The sequence below is a fragment of the Nicotiana tomentosiformis genome, chromosome 8 (genome assembly GCF_000390325.3).
Source record: "Nicotiana tomentosiformis chromosome 8, ASM39032v3, whole genome shotgun sequence".
Taxonomy (NCBI): Eukaryota; Viridiplantae; Streptophyta; class Magnoliopsida; order Solanales; family Solanaceae; genus Nicotiana; species Nicotiana tomentosiformis.
In genome coordinates, this window is record NC_090819.1 from 22,322,867 (window position 1) to 22,343,108 (window position 20,242).

The 20,242-nt window shown below is 40.0% G+C and overlaps 1 protein-coding gene across 1 annotated transcript; it reads right to left on the bottom strand.

Moving 5' to 3' along the window:
* Positions 1-18,053: 18,053 nt before the first annotated feature.
* LOC104120177 (acyltransferase Pun1-like) lies at positions 18,054-19,367 on the bottom strand. The gene has a single exon (XM_009631902.4). The coding sequence runs from the start codon at positions 19,365-19,367 to the stop codon at positions 18,054-18,056; it is 1,314 nt and encodes a 437-aa protein (XP_009630197.1).
* Positions 19,368-20,242: the final 875 nt, after the last annotated feature.

A 20,242-nucleotide genomic window follows, 5' to 3' on the forward strand; every position in this document is an offset into this window, starting at 1 on the left:
TTCATATGTTTCCTCGTATTTTGCTCATTTTTTGGATATGCCCCGTGAGTCTTTAGTTTCATCTGTTCATGTATCTACTTTTGTAGGCGATACTATTATTGTGGATTGCGTATATCGGTCATGTGTGGTGACTATTAGGTGTCTGGAGACTAGAGTGGATCTTTTGCTGCTCAGTATGGTCGGTTTTGATGTGATATTGGGTATGGATTGGTTGTCTCCATGTCATGCTGTTCTAGATTATCACGCTAAGACGGTGACGTTAGCAATGCCGGGGTTGCCGAGAGTTGAGTGGAGCAGTTCTATAGACTATGTTCCTAGTAAAGTGATTTCATACTTAAAGGCTCAATGGATAGTTGAGAAGGGTTGTCTATCCTATTTGGATTTTGTGAGGGATGTTAATGCAGAGACTCCTGCCATTGATTCTGTTCCGGTGGTTCGTGATTTTCCGGATGTGTCTCCTGCAGACCTGTCTGGCATGCCGCCTGACAGGTATATTGACTTCGGTATTGATTTGGTATCGGGCACTCAGCCCATTTCGATTCCACCATAGCGTATGGCACCGGCTGAGTTAAAGGTGCAGCTTCAGGAACTCCTTGATAAGGGGTTTATTCGGCCTAGCGTGTCACCTTGGGGTGCACCAGTTCTATTTGTGAAGAAGAAGGATGGTACTATGAGAATGTGCATTGATTACAGACAGTTGAACAAGGTCACATTCAAGAACAAGTATCCTTTTCCACGTATTGATAATCTATTTGACCAGCTTTAGGGGGCGACGGTGTTCTCCAAGATTGATTTGAGGTCAGGGTTACCAGCTGAATATTCAGGATTCGGATATTCTTAAGACAGCTTTCAGGACCCGATATAGCCATTTATGAGTTGGGCTGAATAACGTCCCGGCAACGTTCATGCATTTGATAAACAGTGTTTCATCCTTATTTGGACTCATTCGTTAATGTATTCATTGATGATATCCTAATGTACTCTCGTATCCAGATGGAGCATGCCCTATATTTGAGGATTGTGTTACAGAGATTGAGGGAGTAGAAGCTTTAAGCAAAGTTCTCCAAGTGCGAGTTTTGGCTTGGTTCTGTGGCGTTCTTGGGGCAAGTGGTGTCCAGCGAGGGTATTCAGGTAGATCCGAAAAAGATAGAGGCGGTGCAGAGTTGGCCCAGACCATCCTCGGCCACGAAGATTAGGAGCTTTCTTGGTTTGGCGGGCTATTACCGTCGTTTTGTGGAAGGTTTTTTTATCTATTGCATCGCCCTTGACCAAATTGATCCAAAAGGGTGCTCCATTCAGGTGGTCGTATGAGTGCGATGAGAGCTTTCAGAAGCTCAAGACTGCTTTAACCATAGCTCCAGTTCTAGTTCTGCCATTAGCTTCTGGTTCTTACACAGTGTATTGTGATGCCTCGCGGATTGTTATTGGGTGTGTTCTGATGCAGAAGGGTATAGTGATTGCTTATGCTTCACGCCAGTTGAAGACCCATGAGAAGAACTATCCTGTCCAAGGCCTTGAGTTAGCAGCTATTGTTCATGCCTTGAAGATTTGACGGCACTATTTGTACGGTGTCTATTATGAGATTTACACTGATCATCAGAGTTTGCAGCATCTGTTCAAACAGAAGGATCTTAACTTGCATCAACGGAGGTGGTTGGAGCTTCTTAAGGACTGTGATATCACCATTTTGTACCATCCCGGGAAGGCCAATGTAATGGCTGATGCCTTGAGTCTCCGAACTTAGAGTTTGGGGAGTTTAGCGTATCTTCCAGTAGTAGAGAGACCCTTGGCATTGGATGTTCAGACCTTAGCTAGCCAACTTGTCAGATTGGATATTTCGGAGCCAAGTCGGGTATTGGCTTGTGTGGTCTCTAGATCTTCTCTTTATGAACATATCAGGGAGCCGTCAGTATGATGATCTCCATCTGCTCGTCCTCCAGGACAATGTTTGGTGAGGTGATGCTAGAGATGTGACTATTGGTGATGATAGCGTGTTGAGAATGCAGGATCGAATATGTGTGTCCAATGTAAATGGGTTTTGGCAGTTTATTCTTGAGGAGCCCACAACTCGTGGTATTCCATTCATCCGGGTATTGCGAAGATGTACTAGGATTTGAGACAATACTATTGGTGGAGGAGGATGAAGAAGGATATAGTTGGGTTCATAGCTCGGTGTCTCAACTGTTAGCAGATTAAGTATGAGCATCATAGACCGGGTAGCTTGCTTCAGAGATTAGAGATCACAGAGTAGAAGTGGTAGCAGATCACCATGGATTTCGTAGTTGGGCTCCCACGGACTTCGAGGAAGTTCGATGCTATTTGGATGATTGTGGATCGGCTGACCAAGTCCGTGCACTTCATTCTAGTTAGTACTACTTACTCTTCAGAGCGGTTGGCTGAGATTTACATTTGAGAGATTGTTCGCCTTCATGGTGTCCCAGTTTCCATTATTTCGAATAGAGGCACACAGTTTACATCGCAGTTTTGGAGGGCCGTGGAGCGAGAGTTAGGTATTCAGGTTGAGTTGAGCACAGCCTTTCACCCTCAGATGGACGGATAGTTCGAGCATACTATCCAGATATTGGAGAACATGTTACGCGCTTGTGTCATTGATTTTGGGGGTTCATGGGACCAGTTTCTGCCGCTCGCGGAGTTTGCATATAACAATATTTATCAGTCGAGCATTCAGAGAGCTCTGTATGAGGCTTTATGTGGGAGGCAATGTATATCTCCAGTGGGATGTTTTGAGCCGGGTGAGGCTAGGCTCTTGGGGACAAACTTGGTCCAGGATGCATTAGACAAGGTGAAATTGATTCAGGAGCGGCTTCCCACGGCACAGTCTAGGCAGAAAAGCTATGCTGACAGGAAGGTGCGTGATGTATCTTTCATGGTCGGGGAGAAGGTTCTGCTGAAGGTATCACTCATGAAGGGTGTTATGAGGTTTAGGAGGAGGGGAAAGTTGAGCCCCCGATTCATTGGGCCTTTTGAGGTACTTCGGAGGATAGGGGAGGTGGCTTACAAGCTTGCCTTGCCACCTAACTTGTGGAGTGTGCATCCAGTATTTCATGTTTCTATGCTACGGAAGTATATCGGCGATCCGTCCCATGTTTTGAATTTCAGCACGGTTAAGTTGGATGGCGATATGACTTTTGATGTGGAGCCGGTGGCCATATTGGAGCGGCAGGTTCAGAAGTTGAGGTCAAAGGATATAGATTCAGTGAAGGTGCAGTGGAGAGGCTAGCCTGTGGAGGCAGCTACTTGGGAGACCGAGCGGGAGATACGGAGCTGATATCCACACCTATTTGATACTCCAGGTATGTCTCTAGACCCATTCGAGGACAAACGTTTGGTTAAGAGGGGGAGGATGTAATGACCCGGCCTGCCGTTCCGAGAGTTATTGCCCCGTTTCTCCCAATTTTGCTTCTCTTTGGGTCCGGAGTAGTTTTGGAGTGAATTGAGATACTTAGTCTCTTAATTGGATGCTTAAGTTAGCAAAGTCGATCGGATGTCAACTTGTGGGAAAATGATCTCTGATTTTAATTTGTAGGTTCCGTTAGCTCCGTTAGGTGATTTTGGACTTAGGAGCGCGTTCAGAATATGATTCGGAGATCTGTAGTAGAATTAGGCTTGAATTGGCGAAAGTTAGAATTTTTATGATTTTGGCCAGCAGTGGCAATTTTGATATAAGGGTCGGATTAGATTTCTGGGAGTTAGAATAGGTTCGTGGTGTCATTTTTGACTTATGTGTAAAATATGAGGTCAATCGGACGTGGTTTGATAGGTTTCGGCGTCGTTTGTGGAATTTGGAAGTTTAGAAGTTCTTTAGGCTTGAATTCGGGTGTAATTGGTATTTTGAGGTTGTCTTGAGTGATTTGAAGGTTCGACTAAGTTCGCATGGAGTTATATGACTTGTTGGTATGATCGGTTGAGGTCCCGGAGGCCTCGTGTTGATTTTGGATGGTTAACGGCTTGATATGAGTTAAGGAAATGCAGCTAAAGTTGCTGCTACTCGTGTAACCGCACCTTCGGAGTAGGAACCGTAGGTGCGAGCCCGCTGAAGCGAAGAAGGAGCCGCAGATGCGGCCAAGAAGAAGCTGGGCAGAAGCCGCAGGTGCGAAGATTTTCCCGCACCTGCGAGGGTCGCAGATGCGGGCAGCTGGGCGTAAGTGCGAAAGATGGCCGCAAGTGCGATAGATTCCCGCAGATGTGGTCTTGGGGCCGCAGGAGCGACATTTGGATTTTAAGTGATATTCGCACCAGCGATGGAATTTTCGCAGGTGCGGCGTCACAGAAGCGACAAGAGGACCGCAGGTCCGGTATTTCTTGGCAGAAAAACACCAGCTCGAGGGTTGGACTTTCATTTTCTATTTTTAGACTTGAGAAGCTCGGGAGAGAGGCGATTTTTTGAGGATTTTCAAGAAAAACGTTGGGGTAAGTAATTTTAACCCTGATTGGTTTAAATTTCGTGAATCTATGGCTTCCTTCATCACCTAATTAGGGATTTGAGTTGGAAATTTGGGGGTTTAGGGCTTGGAAATTTGGAGAGTGGACTTTGGGGTTTTGGAGGGGCAATTGAGGTCGCATTTTTATAAATTTGGTATGGTGAGACTCGTGGGTGAATAGGCTTTCAGGTTTTGTGACTTTCGTCGGGTTTCAAGACGTGGGCCCGGGAGGGCGGGTTGAGCCGATTTCGGATATTGGTTATATTTTAGTAATTTTCTTGTGGAATTGATCCTTTTAACCGATATTGATTATCTCGTACTCCTTATGGCTAGATTCGGAGCGTTTGGAGATTAATTGGAGGGGCAAAGGCATTGCGGAGTAGGATTTTTGCGCGTTTGAGGTAAGTAACAGTTTTAAATCTGATTTTGAGGGTATGATACCCCGAGGATTTGTATGATGTGAGTGTTTGGAGGTGACGCACATGCTAGGTGACGGGCGTGTGAGCGTGCACCGTGAGAGATTGTGACTTGATCTGTCCTGTGAGACTGTAAAGTCGAATAGCCATTGTTATTACTTCTCTTTCCTTACCTTTGAGCAATTGACTGCCTTTCATGTTAGAAACCATGCTCAGGCCTTATGATATCACTGTTGGGACCCGCAACGGTCGTATACTTATTAAATTGACTGCTAATTGCTGTTTTGTACTCAGTCATAGTCTTACTTGTGTGTTAAATGTCTTAATTCTTTTCTGTTAAATTTTAAAAGTATTTTGGGAAGGTCGGCTTGCCTAGTATCACGATAGGCGCCATCACGACGGAATAGGTTTTGGGTCGTGACACTTTTCCTGCAAAATTAATAGGATATAGAATTTAGATAAAAATTCAATTGTGTTTAACACTATACACTCATCTCTTAACTATATGGACTACTTAATATAATATTTTCCTTCATACATATTTTCACATGTTTTAGCAAAAATTTTCTCTTCGTTTAAGAATGAGATGCTCTGGTGGACCAAAACAAAAGCTAATTGAAAGAAAACTTGGAGCATTGGCAAATTCCATGAATGATAGATATATGCCAGCTTTCCAGCTAAAAAAATTATTTCTCCCTCTGTTTCAATTTATGTGAATCTATTTCATTTTTAGTCCGTACTAAAAGAATGATCTCTTTCCTTATTTGCAAACAATTAAAAACGGAGGGAGTATATCACAAGTTCAAACGCCTTCTCTCTTTTATTAAACACCGTGTCTAGTCAAATGGGTTCACATAAATTAAAACGGAGGGAGTATATCTTATTTTTAATAAGAAAATTTTATAGCCGCACAAATATATTTTTTGATAATTAACCTTTTTTATTAATCACCAATGAAACATTACAAATCATAGCTAAAGTGCTAAACTAAGACACAACCAACTATCCAGTAAACACAACTAGCTACACCAAAGAGAAAATCAGCCTACTAAGCTATCTCTCACCTAAAACAGAAGCTTTTGTAAGGCCTTTCTAATTCTCTAAACATTACAACCGTAGGCTATTTCCCTCACTATATACTGCCAGTTTCTAGTTTTCTGCTCAAATATTCTTTGATTTCTCTCTATCTAGATGTAGTGGACACATTCAGTATATACCATCTTGAATATCTGAACACCATGTGTTTTCCCTTTTGAATTACTGATAGCCCACTTCTGATGTCGGTCCTTGGTCACCGTATAAATGTTATGATAAATATCAAAAGTTTTAAAAGTCTTATAAATACACAAATGTTATGACATGTTTAATTCATAATTAGTTTTAGAAATCTTTCTTTCTTTCTTTCACTCTATGTTAAACTTACATTTAGAGGTTTTCCTCTTTCTTATAAACTTTGTGCTGAATCAAAATATGTACGTCACAAAAATTTGAGTAGGAGCATATATGCTAGCCTTAGGAGGTGAGAGAGAGAGGAGACCGAAAAAGAAAGAAAATGAGCGAAACATAAAAAATTAATTTTTTAAAAGTTACGGCTACTGTAGCGGAAGATTGTTCAATTTTTTTTATTGACTTTGTCCGACTATAGTGGTCGAAAAAAATTAATTCGCGGTATTTTGCGCCAAATTTTACGACTACTACGGTCGAAATGGCAGTCGCTTACAAATTAAAAAAATATAAAAAAAAGTTAATTATAATTTTCCTACTATTGTAGTAGAAAAATAGCATTTTTCTGGTAGTGGAAGTTTATATGCAGGATCTCCATCATCCAGCATATTATACTGGAACTTTTCATGTATTGGAGTTCCAACATAATATGCTTGAAGTTTATACGCAGGAGCTCCTTAATCCGCTATATTTTGCCGGAACTTTCCGTGTTTCAACAAAATAGTGGTTATTTTTTAATAACTTTACAAACGCTGGCTAATTTTCAATTACCTTCCCGAAAACTAGCTAGCCCGTGCTATTTTAATTATATTCTATGAAATGTCTTAGGCATATCAAAAACATGGAATTCACTCCATTAAAAAGAGAAATTCCTAGCTGACTTACTTTCATTAATTCTCTCTTATTATTTTTTCAGTAAATTTGAAAATAAATATGAGGTATTATTTAATTCCAACTATTCCATTTTAGGTTTTAAAAAACTATTTTTAGGAAGAATAAAATCGTCTAGAGGGATAGTAGAGTGGAGAGGCATATAACATTTTGAATTGAATAGGGGAAGAAAAATTGAATAAGCTCCTTGTCACGTCGTGCACATGTAAGAATTTGTTCACTTCCAATATTGTTAAGCTTCAACACATTTCTCTTATACTTAAAAAAAAAAAAAAAAAAAGCGTCCTCGGGGTTGCAAAATTAGTCCAAGAAGATATTACTTGCACAATCTGTTCAAGGTTGGGCGAGCTATCAAGTCAGCCCATTTTGACTCGCCTAATTCAGCCCATCTAAAATTGGCCCAAACTAATCTAGTGAACATAGCATGTGCTAGCCAATTTTCTAATTAATAATTAAAAAATAGCCAGCGTTTTTGCTATTTTGCCAGCGTTTTTGCAAAGTCATTAAAAAATAGTCACTATTTTGCTACAACACGGAAAGTTCCAGCATAATATATTGGAGATTAGTGCACTTGTGTATGAATTTCCAGCATATTATGTTGGAACTCCAGCACACGGAAAGTTCTAGCATAATATACTAGAGATTGGAGAACCTATGCATGAACTTCAAGCATATTATGTTGGACCAGTATATTATGCTGGAACTCCAGTATATTATGCTGAAATTCCAGTATTGTGATGACCCAAAAGATCATCATTAAATTTAATAATTAATTATGTGTTCTAAGACCTCAAAAAGTATTATTTATCATTCATTGGCTTGCGTGCGCAGTCAGTATAATTTTTCGAAAAGTTTTTAGATGAAAAATTGATTAAAATGTGAAATAGAGCCTTAAAACTCAACTGAGTTGACTTTGGTGAATATTTTGAGCAAAGGGATCCGGATTAGTGTTTTGACAGTTTCGGTAGGTCCGTATCGTGATTTGGGACTTGGGCGTATGCCCGAAATTTAATTTGGAGGTCCCTAGCTCAAGTTATAACCATTTAACGAAAACTAGAAATTTAAAGGCTATAGATTTCTAAATTTGACCAGGGAGTTGACTTTTTGATATCGGGGCCGGAATCTGATTCTGGAAATTTGAATAGCTCTGTTATGTCATTTATGGCTTGTGTGCCAAATTTGAAGTTATTTCAGATTCATTTAACATGTTTCGGCACAAGATTTGTAAATTGAAAAGTTTAAAAACTTAAAAGTTCGAATTGGGGTGTGAATTATAATTTCAGTGTTGTTTGACGTAATATGAGACCCCGAGTAAGTCCGTATTATGTTATGGGACTTGTTGGTATATTCGGACGGGGTCCCAAGTACCCCGAGTGTGATTTGAATCGAAATCGGAACAAGAATTGGACTTAAGCAAAATCTAAAAGTTTAGTTCTTCTGGTGCCTTCGCTTCTGCGAAGTCTTGGCCGTAGAAGCGAGCCATGCCTCGCAGAAGCGGACAGTCCGCAGAAGCAGATGGGTTGTCGCAGAAGCGGCCCACGCATCGCAGAAGAGGGAAAGGGGGATGGGACAGCCTTGAACAGAAGCGGACTCCTCTTCGCAGAAGCGAGTCTGCAGATGCGGAAATTGGTCCGCAGATGCGAAAAAGCTAGGCAAAATACAAAAAATCGTGTTTTAGCCATTTTTACTCATTTTTCAGTTTTGAGTCTCGAATTTTGGCGATTCCAAAGGGGTTTTTTACGACTTTGAATTGGGTAAGTGTTCTATAACCAAAAGTGATTATATTTCATAAATCTATGTCTATATTCATCATTTATTTCGGATTTAGATGGAGCACATTGGAAATTTTGTAAAACTTTCCAAAAACAAAAAATTAAGATTTGAAGGTTCATTTGACATCGGAATTTGGTAATTTTTGTATGGTTGGACTCGTCTCGGAACGGGTGTTCGGATTTCGTAAGTTTTTTTGAGATCCGAGATGTGGGCCCCGCTGATTAGTTTTGAGATGAATTTCAAATTTTAATCCGGAAAATTAGTAAATTCATATGGAATTAATTCCTACCATTTGTATTGAGTATATTGAATTGTTTATGACTGCATTTGAGGATTTCGGATAAGAATTCGCGTGGCAAAGGTTTATTGGATTCTTGAACTTTGTTGCAAAGCGAGGTAAGTGTCGTGGTTAACCTTGACTTGAGGGAATAGAGCCCCTGAATTATTTGCTATGTGAATTTCATGTGCAACGATGTATAGGCAAGGTGACGAGTGCCTATACTTTGTCAATTTAATTGTTTGCTTAATTATTTAAATATCTTAAATTATTTTAAGACACGAATTAATTATTATAATAATTGTTTCTCTCTTATTCCTTGTCAAATACTAATTGTTGAATTTCTGTAATAATTATCACATGCTTATTTGATTTATGTGTTTTAATTGCTACTTGACATTTAGCATATTAAATATTATGCTACCTATTTTCTCCCTGATTTCACAATTAATTGCTACTTGTCATTGTTTGTTTCATAAATGAATTATAATTATTGTATGCCTTGATGCTTAATAGTTTCTCATTGAACGTGGTATTTATTGGAGTATTTTTATTACATTTAAGAAATATTAAAATATATGGGGGGATCGGGTTGCACCCCGCAATGGAAATAAAAATAAATATATTGGGGGATCGGGTTGCACGCCGTAACAGAGTTGTTTAAAGTTTATATTGGGGGATCGGGTTGCACGTCGCAACATATTTATTTAAAGTTCATATTGTTGGAGGGGGTTGCACGCCGCAACGGAAATTTATTGAAGAATTATATTATTGGGGCGGGTTGCACGCCGCAACAGAATTGATTAAAATTAATATATTGGAGGAACTGATTGCACGCCGCAATAGAATTAATTGAAATGAATATATTGGAGGATCGGGTTGCACGCCGCAACAAAATTGAATGTGAATATATTGTGGGATCGGGTTGCACGCCGTAACGAAAACTGATTAAAATAATAATTGGTTATGACTGCCGAGTTAGCTTCAATTGTTGAAAAGAGATACCTATTTTATTTCTATTATTGTTGTTATTATTTTTATTGTGTACAGATTAATGTAAGTGACCTGCCTTAGCCTTGTCACTACTTCGTCGATGTTAGGGTCGGCGCTTACCAGTACATGGGGTCAATTGTACTGATACTACACTATGTACTTCTTGTGCAGCTTTCGGAGTTGGTCCCAGCAGCGTACCATAGACTTGTTTGGATTTCAGCTACCCAGAGGAGACTTGAGGTATAATTGCACAGCGTCCGCAGTTCTGAAGCCCCAGTCTACTTTATTTTAAGCGTGTGTTTGCTTTCAGACAACTTTAATTTATTCAGACCCAAATTTGTATCATTCTAGAAGCTCGTGCACTTGTGACTACAGTTCTAGGATGGTAGATATCGCGATTATTATGGATTATTTGAGACATTATTTCCGTATTTATTTCCTTGGTATTAATTAATTTAAAATTTTGTTTAAATGGATAATTATATTCTAACGTTGGCTTGCCTAGCAAGTAAAATGTTAGGCGCCATCACGGTTCCGAAGGTGGAAATTTCGGGTCGTGACAGTTTGTATTAGAGCATTAGGTTACATAGGTCGCACGAGTCACGAGCAAACTTAGTAGAGTCTGAAGAATCGGTACAGAGACGTCTGTACTTATCTTTCAGAGGCTATGAAATTTAGGAACAATATCACTTCTTTCTTATTCTGTCGTGCGATTTTATTCTATCATCGATGATTGAACCATTCTATTCTTATTGTCTCATAGATGGCGAGGACATGTAATACATCTACCGACGAACAGGGACCAGAGCCCCCGATGGCAACTATGGTCAGGGGTAAAGGTCGAGGCCGAGGCAGAGGTAGAGTTCAGTCTAGAGCTCGAGCAGCAGCACCTGTTGTAGAACCTCATGTGGATCTTCAGAAGGAGGTTCCAGTTTAGAATGTACCAGTTGAACCAGTTCAGGTCCCGGAAGGATTCATAGCTACTCTAGTGCTTCAGGACGCTCTAGTCCGTTTGGTGAGTCTTATGGAGGGTGTGGCCCAGAATGGTACATTTCCAGTGGCACCAGCCATCTCACAGGCTGGGGAAGGAGCACAAACTTCCACTACTCCCGCTCCAGAGTAGATGGCTCCCCAGAATCAGGCTCCAGCAGTCCCGCCAATTGGGGTAGTTCAGCCAGTTATTGCGGCACAGGCCGGTGATAGGCCTGCCATGTCTTCTGAGGCCTTATTGAGACTGGATAAGTTTACTAAGCTCTTTCTAGTTCACTTCAGTAGTACACCTTCTGAGGACCCACAGGATTATCTTGACCGTTGCCATGAGGTGCTATGGAACATATGTATAGTATGGGGTCAATTTTGCTGTATTTCAGATGACGGGTTCCGCCAAGAGGTGGTGGAGAGATTATACATTGACTAGACCAGTTGGATCGCCTGCATTGACCTGGGAGAAGTTTTCACGGCTATTTCTAGAGAAATTCCTCCCTATCACATTGAGAGAGGATTACAGCAGACAATTTGAGCGTCTACAGCAGGGAAGTATGACTGTTACTCAGTATGAGTCCTATTTTGTGGATTTATCCGGTCATGCTCTCCTTTTACAACCTACTGAGGGAGAGAGAGTGAGGAGGTTTATTGAGGGAATCACTTACCCTATCAGGCTTCAGATGGCCAAGGAGACCGGAAATGAGATTTCCTTTCAGGCGGTTGCTAATGTCGCGAGGAGGATCGAGATGGTTCTTGCATAGGAGAGAAAGCAGTGATCTGATAAGAGGCCTCGTCAGTTCGGTGGTTTCAATGGTGTCTCATCTGGAGGCAGGGGTAATTTTGGTAGGGGTCATTCTCCCAGACCATTTCATTCAGCACTTCAGACATCACCTGGTGCTTCAGGGAGTCACGGTCCTACTATGCCTTACTCTGGGTAGCCAGCATTTAGTGCACATTCAGCTCCTATTAGTGCACCACCACTCCAAAGTTACTATAGCGGTTATCCGGCCCGTTCGGGTCAGCTTTAGCTTCAGCAGCCATGGTATCAGGATCGGTGTTATGAGTATGGGAACATTGGTCACATTAGGAGGTATTGCCTTAGGTTGTCGAGTAATAGATCTCGGCAGGATTCTCTTGCCATCATACCGACACCGGTTGCTTCACTGCCTGCTCAGCCAGCTAGAGGTAGGGGTCAGGCAGCTAGAGGTGGAGGTCAGACCGTTAGAGGTGGAGGCTAGCCAGTTAGAGGCCGTCCCAGGGACGCAATTCAGAGTGGTGGGGCCCAGCCCTGATTTTATGCTTTTCCAGCTAGGCCTGAGGCCGAGTCATCTAATGCTATGATAAAAGGCAATATTCCAATTTTCCATAGATATGCTTCAGTTCTATTTGATCCAGGATCTACTTATTGCTATGTATCCTCATATTTTGCTTTATATTTGGTTGTGCCTTGTGATTCTCTAAGTGCTTCTGTGTGTGTATCTACACCGGTGGGAGACTCTGTTGTAGTAGATCATGTTTATCATTCGTATGTGGTTACTATTGGTAGTCTTGAGACTAGTGTGGATTCTACTTCGTGATATGGTAGATTTTGATGTTATCTTGGGTATGGATTGGCTGGCACCTTATCATACTATATTAGATTGTCATGCCAAGACAATGACCCTAGCCATGCCAGGGTTACCCCGGTTAAAGTGGAAGGGAACTCTTGGTCATTTTGCCAACAGGGTTATTTCTTATATGAAAGCTCCACGTATGGTCGAGAAAGGGTGTCTAGCCTATTTGGCTTTTATTCGCGATCCCAGTGCGGATGTTCCTTCTATGGACTCAATACCAGTTGTTCGTGAATTTACAGAAGTATTTCCTGCAGATTTGCCGAGGATGCCACCCGATAGAGATATTGACCTATGCATTGATTTATCTCCGGGCACTCAGCCCATTTCTATCCCACCATACCGTATGGCCTCGCCGGAGTTGAAAGAATTGAAGGAGTAGTTACAAGACTTGCTTGATCAGGGATTCATTAGACCTAGTATCTCGCCCTGGGGTGCACCAGTATTATTTGTAAAGAAGAAAGATGGTTCAATGCGAATATGTATATATTATCAGAAGTTGAACAAGGCTACTACCAAGAACAAGTATCCACTGCCAAGTATTGATAACTTATACGATCAACTTCAGGGTGCCAAGGTGTTTTCAAAAATTGACTTGAGTTCTGGTTACCATCAGTTGAAGATTAGGGTATCTGATATCCCTAAGACAGCTTTTCGAACTCGGTATGGACATTACAAATTCCTAGTGATGTCATTTCGGTTGACAAATGCCCCAGCAGAATTTATGGATTTGATGAATCGGGTATTCAAACCCTATTTGAATTCTTCTGTGGTTGTATTCATTGATGATATCTTGATTTACTCCAACAGCCGAGAGGAGCATGACCAGCATCTTCGGAGTGTGCTTTAGACTTTGAAAAATAATCAGTTATATGCCAAATTTTCAAAATGTAAATTTTGCCTAGACTCAATTGCCTTTTTGGGGCATGTTGTATCGGCAGAAGGCATAAAGGTGAATCTTAAGAAGATTGAGGTTGTTCAAAATTGGCCTAGACCTACTTCAATTACAGAGATCCGAAGTTTCCTGGGTTTGGCAGGTTATTATCGTCGGTTCGTGGAAGAGTTTTCATCTATAGCAAGCCCATTGACCAGACTGGCCCAGAAAGGTACCACATTCAGATGGTCAGACGAGTGTGAGTTGAGCTTTCATAAGCTCAAGACTACTTTGACTACGGCGCCAATGTTGGTATTACCCACTGGTTCAGGATCTTATACGGTGTATTGTGATGCATCTCGCATTGGGCTTAGTGCAGTATTGATGCAAGATGGCAAGGTGATTGCATATGCGTCGCGGAAGTTGAAAGTTCACAAGAAATATTATCCTGTTCATGACTTAGAATTGGCAGCCATTGTTCACGCACTGAAGATTTGGAGGCATTACCTCTACGGTGTCTCGTGTGAGGTATTTACTGATCATCGTAGCCTTCAATATCTGTTCAAACAAAAAGATCTTAACTTGAGGCAGAGAAGATGGTTGGAGTTGTTGAAAGATTATGATATCACCATTTAGTATCACCCCGAAAAGGCCAATGTGGTGGCCGATGCTTTGAGTAGAAAAGCTGTGAGTATGGGCAGCCTTGCTTATATTCCGGTTGGTGAGAGACCGTTAGCTGTAGATGTCCAGACTTTGGCTAATTTTGTGAGGTTAGATGTTTCAGCACCTAGTCGGGCTCTAGCTTGCGCAGTCACTTGGTCTTCTTTATATGAGCGCATCAGAGAGAGACAGTATGATGATCCTCATTTACTTGTCCTCAAGGACATGGTGCGGCACGGTGATGCCAAACAGGTTGTTGTAGGGGAAGATGGAGTTCTGCGAATGCAGGGTCGTATTTGTGTGACTAATGTGGATGGGCTTCGTGAATTTATTCTAGAAAAAGCCCACAGTTCCAGGTATTCTATTCATCTAGGTGCCGCCAAAATGTATCAAGATTTGTGGCAGCATTATTTATGGAGGAGGATGAAGAGTTATGCCGACCGTAAGGTTCGTGATATTGTATTCATGGTTGGAGAAAGAGTATTGCTCCGGGTTTCAACTATGAAAGGTGTAATGAGGTTTGGAAAGAAGGGCAAGTTGAGCCCTAGGTATATTGGACCCTTTGAAATTCTTGAAAGGGTGGGTGAAGTAGCCCACACACTTGCACTACCAGCTAGTTTATCAGCAGTTCATCCGGTGTTCCATGTGTCTATGCTTCGGTAATATCGTGGTGATACGTCCCATGTATTAGGTTTCAGCTCAGTCCAATTGGACGAAGATTTGACTTATGAAGAGGAGAAAGTAGCTATTCTAGCCCGGCAGGTCCGACAGTTAAGGTCTAAGAGTTATCCATCAGTTCGAGTGCGATTGAGAGGTCATCCGGTAGAAGCATCTACCTGGGAGTCTTAGTCGGACATGCGGAGTAAATATCCACACCTTTTCACCAGCTCAGGTACTTTTCTAATTCCGTTCGAGGACGAATGTTTGTTTTAGAGGCGAAGAATATGATGACCCAAAAGGTCATCTTTAAATTTAATAATTAATTCTATGTTCTAATAGCTCGAAAAGCATTATTTATCATTCCTAGACTTGCATGCGCAGTCCGTATAATTTTCCGAAAAGTTTTTATATGAAAAATTAATTAAAATGTGAAATAGAGCCTTAAAACTCAACTAAGTTGACTGTGGTCAACATTTTGAGCAAAGGGATCCAGATCAGTGCTTTGATAGTTCCTGTAGATCCGTATCGTGATTTGGGACTTAGGCGTATGTCCGAAATTTAATTTGGAGGTCCCTAGCTCATGTTATGACCATTTAACGGAAACTAAAAATTTAAAGGCTAAAGATTTTTAAGTTTGACCACGGAGTTGACTTTTTGATATCGGGGCCGGAATCCAATTTTGGAAATTTGAATAGCTCTGTTATGTCATTTATGACTTGTCTGCCAAATTTGATATCATTCCGGATTCATTTAACATGTTGTGGCACAAGATCTGTAAATTAAAAAGTTTGAAAACTTAAAAGTTCGAATTGAGGTGTGAATTATAATTTCAACATTATTTGACGTGATTTGAGACCCCGAATAAGTCCGTAATATGTTATGAGACTTGTTGGTATATTCTGACGGGGTCCCAAGTACCTCGATTATGATTCGAATCGAAATCGGAACAAGAATTGGACTTAAGTAAAATCTGAAAGTTTGCTGCTTCTGGTGCCTTCGCTTCTGCAAAGTCTTGGCCGCAGAAGCGAGCTGGCAGAAGCGAGCCATGCCTCGCAGAAGCGGATAGTCCGTAGAAGCGTATGGGCTATAGCAGAAACGGCCCACGCGTCGTAGAAGGGGTTTTTGAGTCTCGAATTTTGGCGATTCCAAAGGGGGTGTTCACTAGTTTGATTTGGGTAAGTGTTCTATAATCAAAAGTGATTATATTTCATAAATCCATGTCTATATTCATCTTTTATTTCGGATTTAGATGGAAGAAATTGGAATTTTTATAAAACTTTCTAAAAACAAAAAATTAAGATTTGAAGGTCCATTTAACATCGGAATTTGGTAATTTTTGTATGGTTGGACTCGTCTCGGAACGGGTATTCGGATTTCGTAAGTTTTTTCGAGATCCGAGACATGGGCCCCACTGATGATTTTTTAGATGAATTTCGGATTTTAATCCGAAAAATTAATAAATTCATATGAAATTAATTCCTACGATTTGTATTGAGTATATTGAGTTGTTTATGACTAGATTTGAGGATTTCGGACACGAATTCGTGAGGTAAAGGTTTATTGGATTCTTGAACTTGGTTGCAAAGCGAGGTAAGTGTCGTGGTTAACCTTGACTTGAGGGAATAGAACCCCTGAATTATTTGCTCTGTGAATTTCATGTGCAACGATTTATAGGCAAGGTGACGAGTGCCTATACTTTGTCAATTTAATTGTTTGCTTAATTATTTAAATATCTTAAATTATTTTAAGACACGAATTAATCATTAAAATAATTATTTCTCTCCTATTCCTTGTCAAATACTAATTCTTGAATTTGTGTAATTATTGTCACATGCTTATTTGATTTATGTTTCTTAATTGCTACTTGACTTTTAACATATTAAATATTATACTGCCTATTTTCGCCCTGATTTCCATAATTAATTGCTACTTGTCATTGTTTGTTTCAAAAATGAATTATAATTATTGTATGCCTTGATGCTTAATAGTTTCTCATTGAACGTGGTATTTATTAGAGTAGTTATATTACATTTAAGAGTTGTTAAAATATATGGGGGGGATCGGGTTTCACCCCGCAATGGAAATGAAAATAAATATATTGGGGGATCGGGTTGCACACCGCAACAGAGTTGTTTAAAGTTTATATTGGGGGATCGAGTTGCACGCCGTAACAGATTTATTTAAAGTTTATATTGTTGGAGCAGGTTGTATGCCGCAACGGAAATTTATTGAGGAATTATATTGTTGGGGCGGGTTGCACGCCGCAATAGAATTAATTGAAATGAATATATTGGAGGATCGGGTTGCATGCCGCAACGGAATTGAATGTGAATATATTGTGGGATCGGGTTGCACGCCGCAACGAAAACTGGTTGAAATAATAATTGGTTATGACTGTCGAGTTGGCTTCAATTGTTGAAAAGAGATACCTGTTTTATTTCTATTATTGTTGTTATTATTATTATTGCGCACAGATTAATGTAAATGACCTGCCTTAGCCTCGTCACTACTTCGTCGAGGTTAGGGTCGACACTTACCAGTACATGGGGTCGGTTGTACTGATACTACACTCTGCACTGCTGGAATTCCAGTATATTATGCTGGAATATTTTTCGGATTTTGAACATTATTTTCGTTCAAATTTATATTTACATGAAAAATAGCTAAATTTCGATTACTTTTGAAATTGTGGTTATTTTTCAGTTACCACTTGTAAACGTGGCTATTTTTGAATTTCACCCATCAACCCATGATACTTATCAAAATAATTTTTCCAAAAAAATAAAATAATAATTTGATTTGATATGTTATACTCACTCTGTTTCAATTTATATAAATATATATTTTTAGGTCTTTGACCAAAAGAATGGTCCTTTTTCATATTTGTAAGTAATTTATCTTTATGCAATAATTTATAGCCACACAAAATATATGTGCCTCATTTTACATCACAAGTTCAAAAGCCTTTTTTTTTCCTTAAATTCCGTGCCCACTCAAATAGGTTGACGTAAATTGAAATAGAAGGAGTATATAACTATAATAAAGAAAATTTCTTTTTTATTAGTTTTGTTTTATTATTAAACAAATTACAAGGAAACAAACAAAGATATTAAAACTTGATAAGGGTAAGTCGGGTTTGGTTATAATTCATTGTTTAGCTCATTTTGACAAGACGCATAACCTGCTCATTTATTTACTCAACCCATTTTGACCGGTTCAAATTCAGCCCAACTAGCCCATTTGACATCCTTAGTCCTCAACATGAGCAGGAGTAGCAAATTCGAGAAGGTCCTTGTCATTCTCAAAAGCGGACATTTGTTGTTCATTCAGGTTGATAATCACTTCTATTCCTCTGTCATGTGTACTCATCATGTAAAACATCTTGCCAAATGGACTGCTGGGCATGGTTGCTCTAATAGGCTTTCCCCATCCAAAATCCAAATCTTGAAATGGTATGTTAGATGCACTACTACAACGGTATACATCACAGTTACTTTGGCGATAGGTACCATCTCCTGTTTTATATGCATGTAGCATCGCCGAAGCCCACTCATTTTCTTTAAAATTATCTCTGTTAGAAAGCTCATGTTTGGACTTTCTTATATCGGCTACTAACTTTGACACCCTAAGGTCACCTTTGTTGTTATATATTGGTGTGGAAAAGATTGTGAGAATATTGCCGATGGAAGTTGGTGGTGCTGAATGTGAAATTTCTTTTCGTATATCTGATAGTAGGATCAACCGAGATTGCTCATGAGATGAACCCAAGTTGGCAATAGCAGCACTTTTGTAAACAAGTGCACTCACAACCTCAGTCGTTGTTGGATTTTCGACGCCTGATTCAGCAGAAACCAAATCTTTGAGAGCTCTTATCTTTGAGGCAGAAAAATAGAACCTCTTTTCGAGTTCTATACGTTCTTCTGGTTTTGACACGATTATTGGGAAGGTGAGAGGACCATCAGATGGTGACGGTATTAAGGAATCCTGGACAAAATATGGAGGACATACTAATTCTGCGTTTGGTTCTCGAGTTAATGCAGCCCAATCCCTCACAAAGAAGAGGGCGCTGCGCGCATCGCCCACCTTGTGTGACAGACACACACTGATTGCTATTCCTCCGCACTCAAAATGGCTAAGTTGAGATACAATTAAGCAGGCACCATCTGCAGCATTTCTCAAGGGTACACCTTGAGGAAATGTTATATTTTTTATGCTTGAATCTTGGTGATAAAGAACTTTATCCATTGGACAATTCACTTGAACTTCCAAGAACTCAGCCCCAGTATCATCACAGGCAATGGTAGCATTGTCTCTTAAACTTCCCGCCCATGGATAGTAATAAGTTATTGCTTTTGACAATGAGTTTTCAAGAAGTATACAAAGTTGTTTTGGTCCATTTTGGAAGATATCTACTTGGTGTTTTGGGTAGAAAAGCACAAGGCCCATGTAAAAGTTACCTATGCCTTGATCAAGAAGGGAAAGCTTGTGCCATCTTTGAGTTGATGGGGTGGGAGACAAGGGTTTGACTATTTTCTTGGAGATTATTGTTGATAAAACAGCCATCTTAACAAAACCCCTCAGTAATGAACTTTCCTTCTTAGTCTTCTGTTACTATATATACACACACCCAATAGCCTTTACCTCCCTTATGTTGCCCTTTTTACAGAAAATGAAAATTCTTTTAACCCATTTCTTAGTAATGTAAAAGAAATACAACTTGAATTTGAAAGATTCAAAGTCAAATGTGAGAGGGTAGGGAAAAAACGACGTGCATGCACTAAGGCGTGTGAATATTATTATTCAAATTAGTGGTTATGTTAATAATTCCCGCTAATAAGGCTAACAACTAACAAGCAACTGGCGTTGCTGATTTCGTTTGGTATGAATATTAAATTAAAGGGCCATTTGGTTTATGAACCAAATTATGCGGGGTTAGTGATGCAACTATTGTAATGAAAGGATTAATAATGCAAGATATATTTATAATATAGGAATTAGTAATGTAGGGATTGTGTACAAAGATAATGTCACGACCCCAATCTTCCACCGTAGGATGTCGTAATGACACCTAGTCTCTAAAACTTGATAACCACCAACCAACCAACCAACCAACCTAACATACATGAAAAAATAATGGAAATAATAATAGAACTTCAAATTTAAACCAACGAGCTTTCAAAAAAGAACTCCACAATCTAGCTGACAATGACTCCTAAAATTTGGTGAGATTGAGTCATAAGCTCTACACGAGTACACTGAAACATCCCTAATGCATCACTGTCTAAATAAGGATTATGCAGTAGAAAAAAATAAGGACAGAGAGTGACTCCGAAGCCTGCGAACGCCAGCAGGTATACCTTGAAGTCTCCGATCTGGAAGATCTACTCACTGGTGCGAAGCCTGGTATGAGGTACCTGTATTTGCACAAAACGATATGC

Coding starts and splice junctions, on each gene's coding strand:
- LOC104120177 (XM_009631902.4), bottom strand. CDS start 19,367: ATGGCTGTTTTATCAACAATAATCTCCAAGAAAATAGTCAAACCCTTG.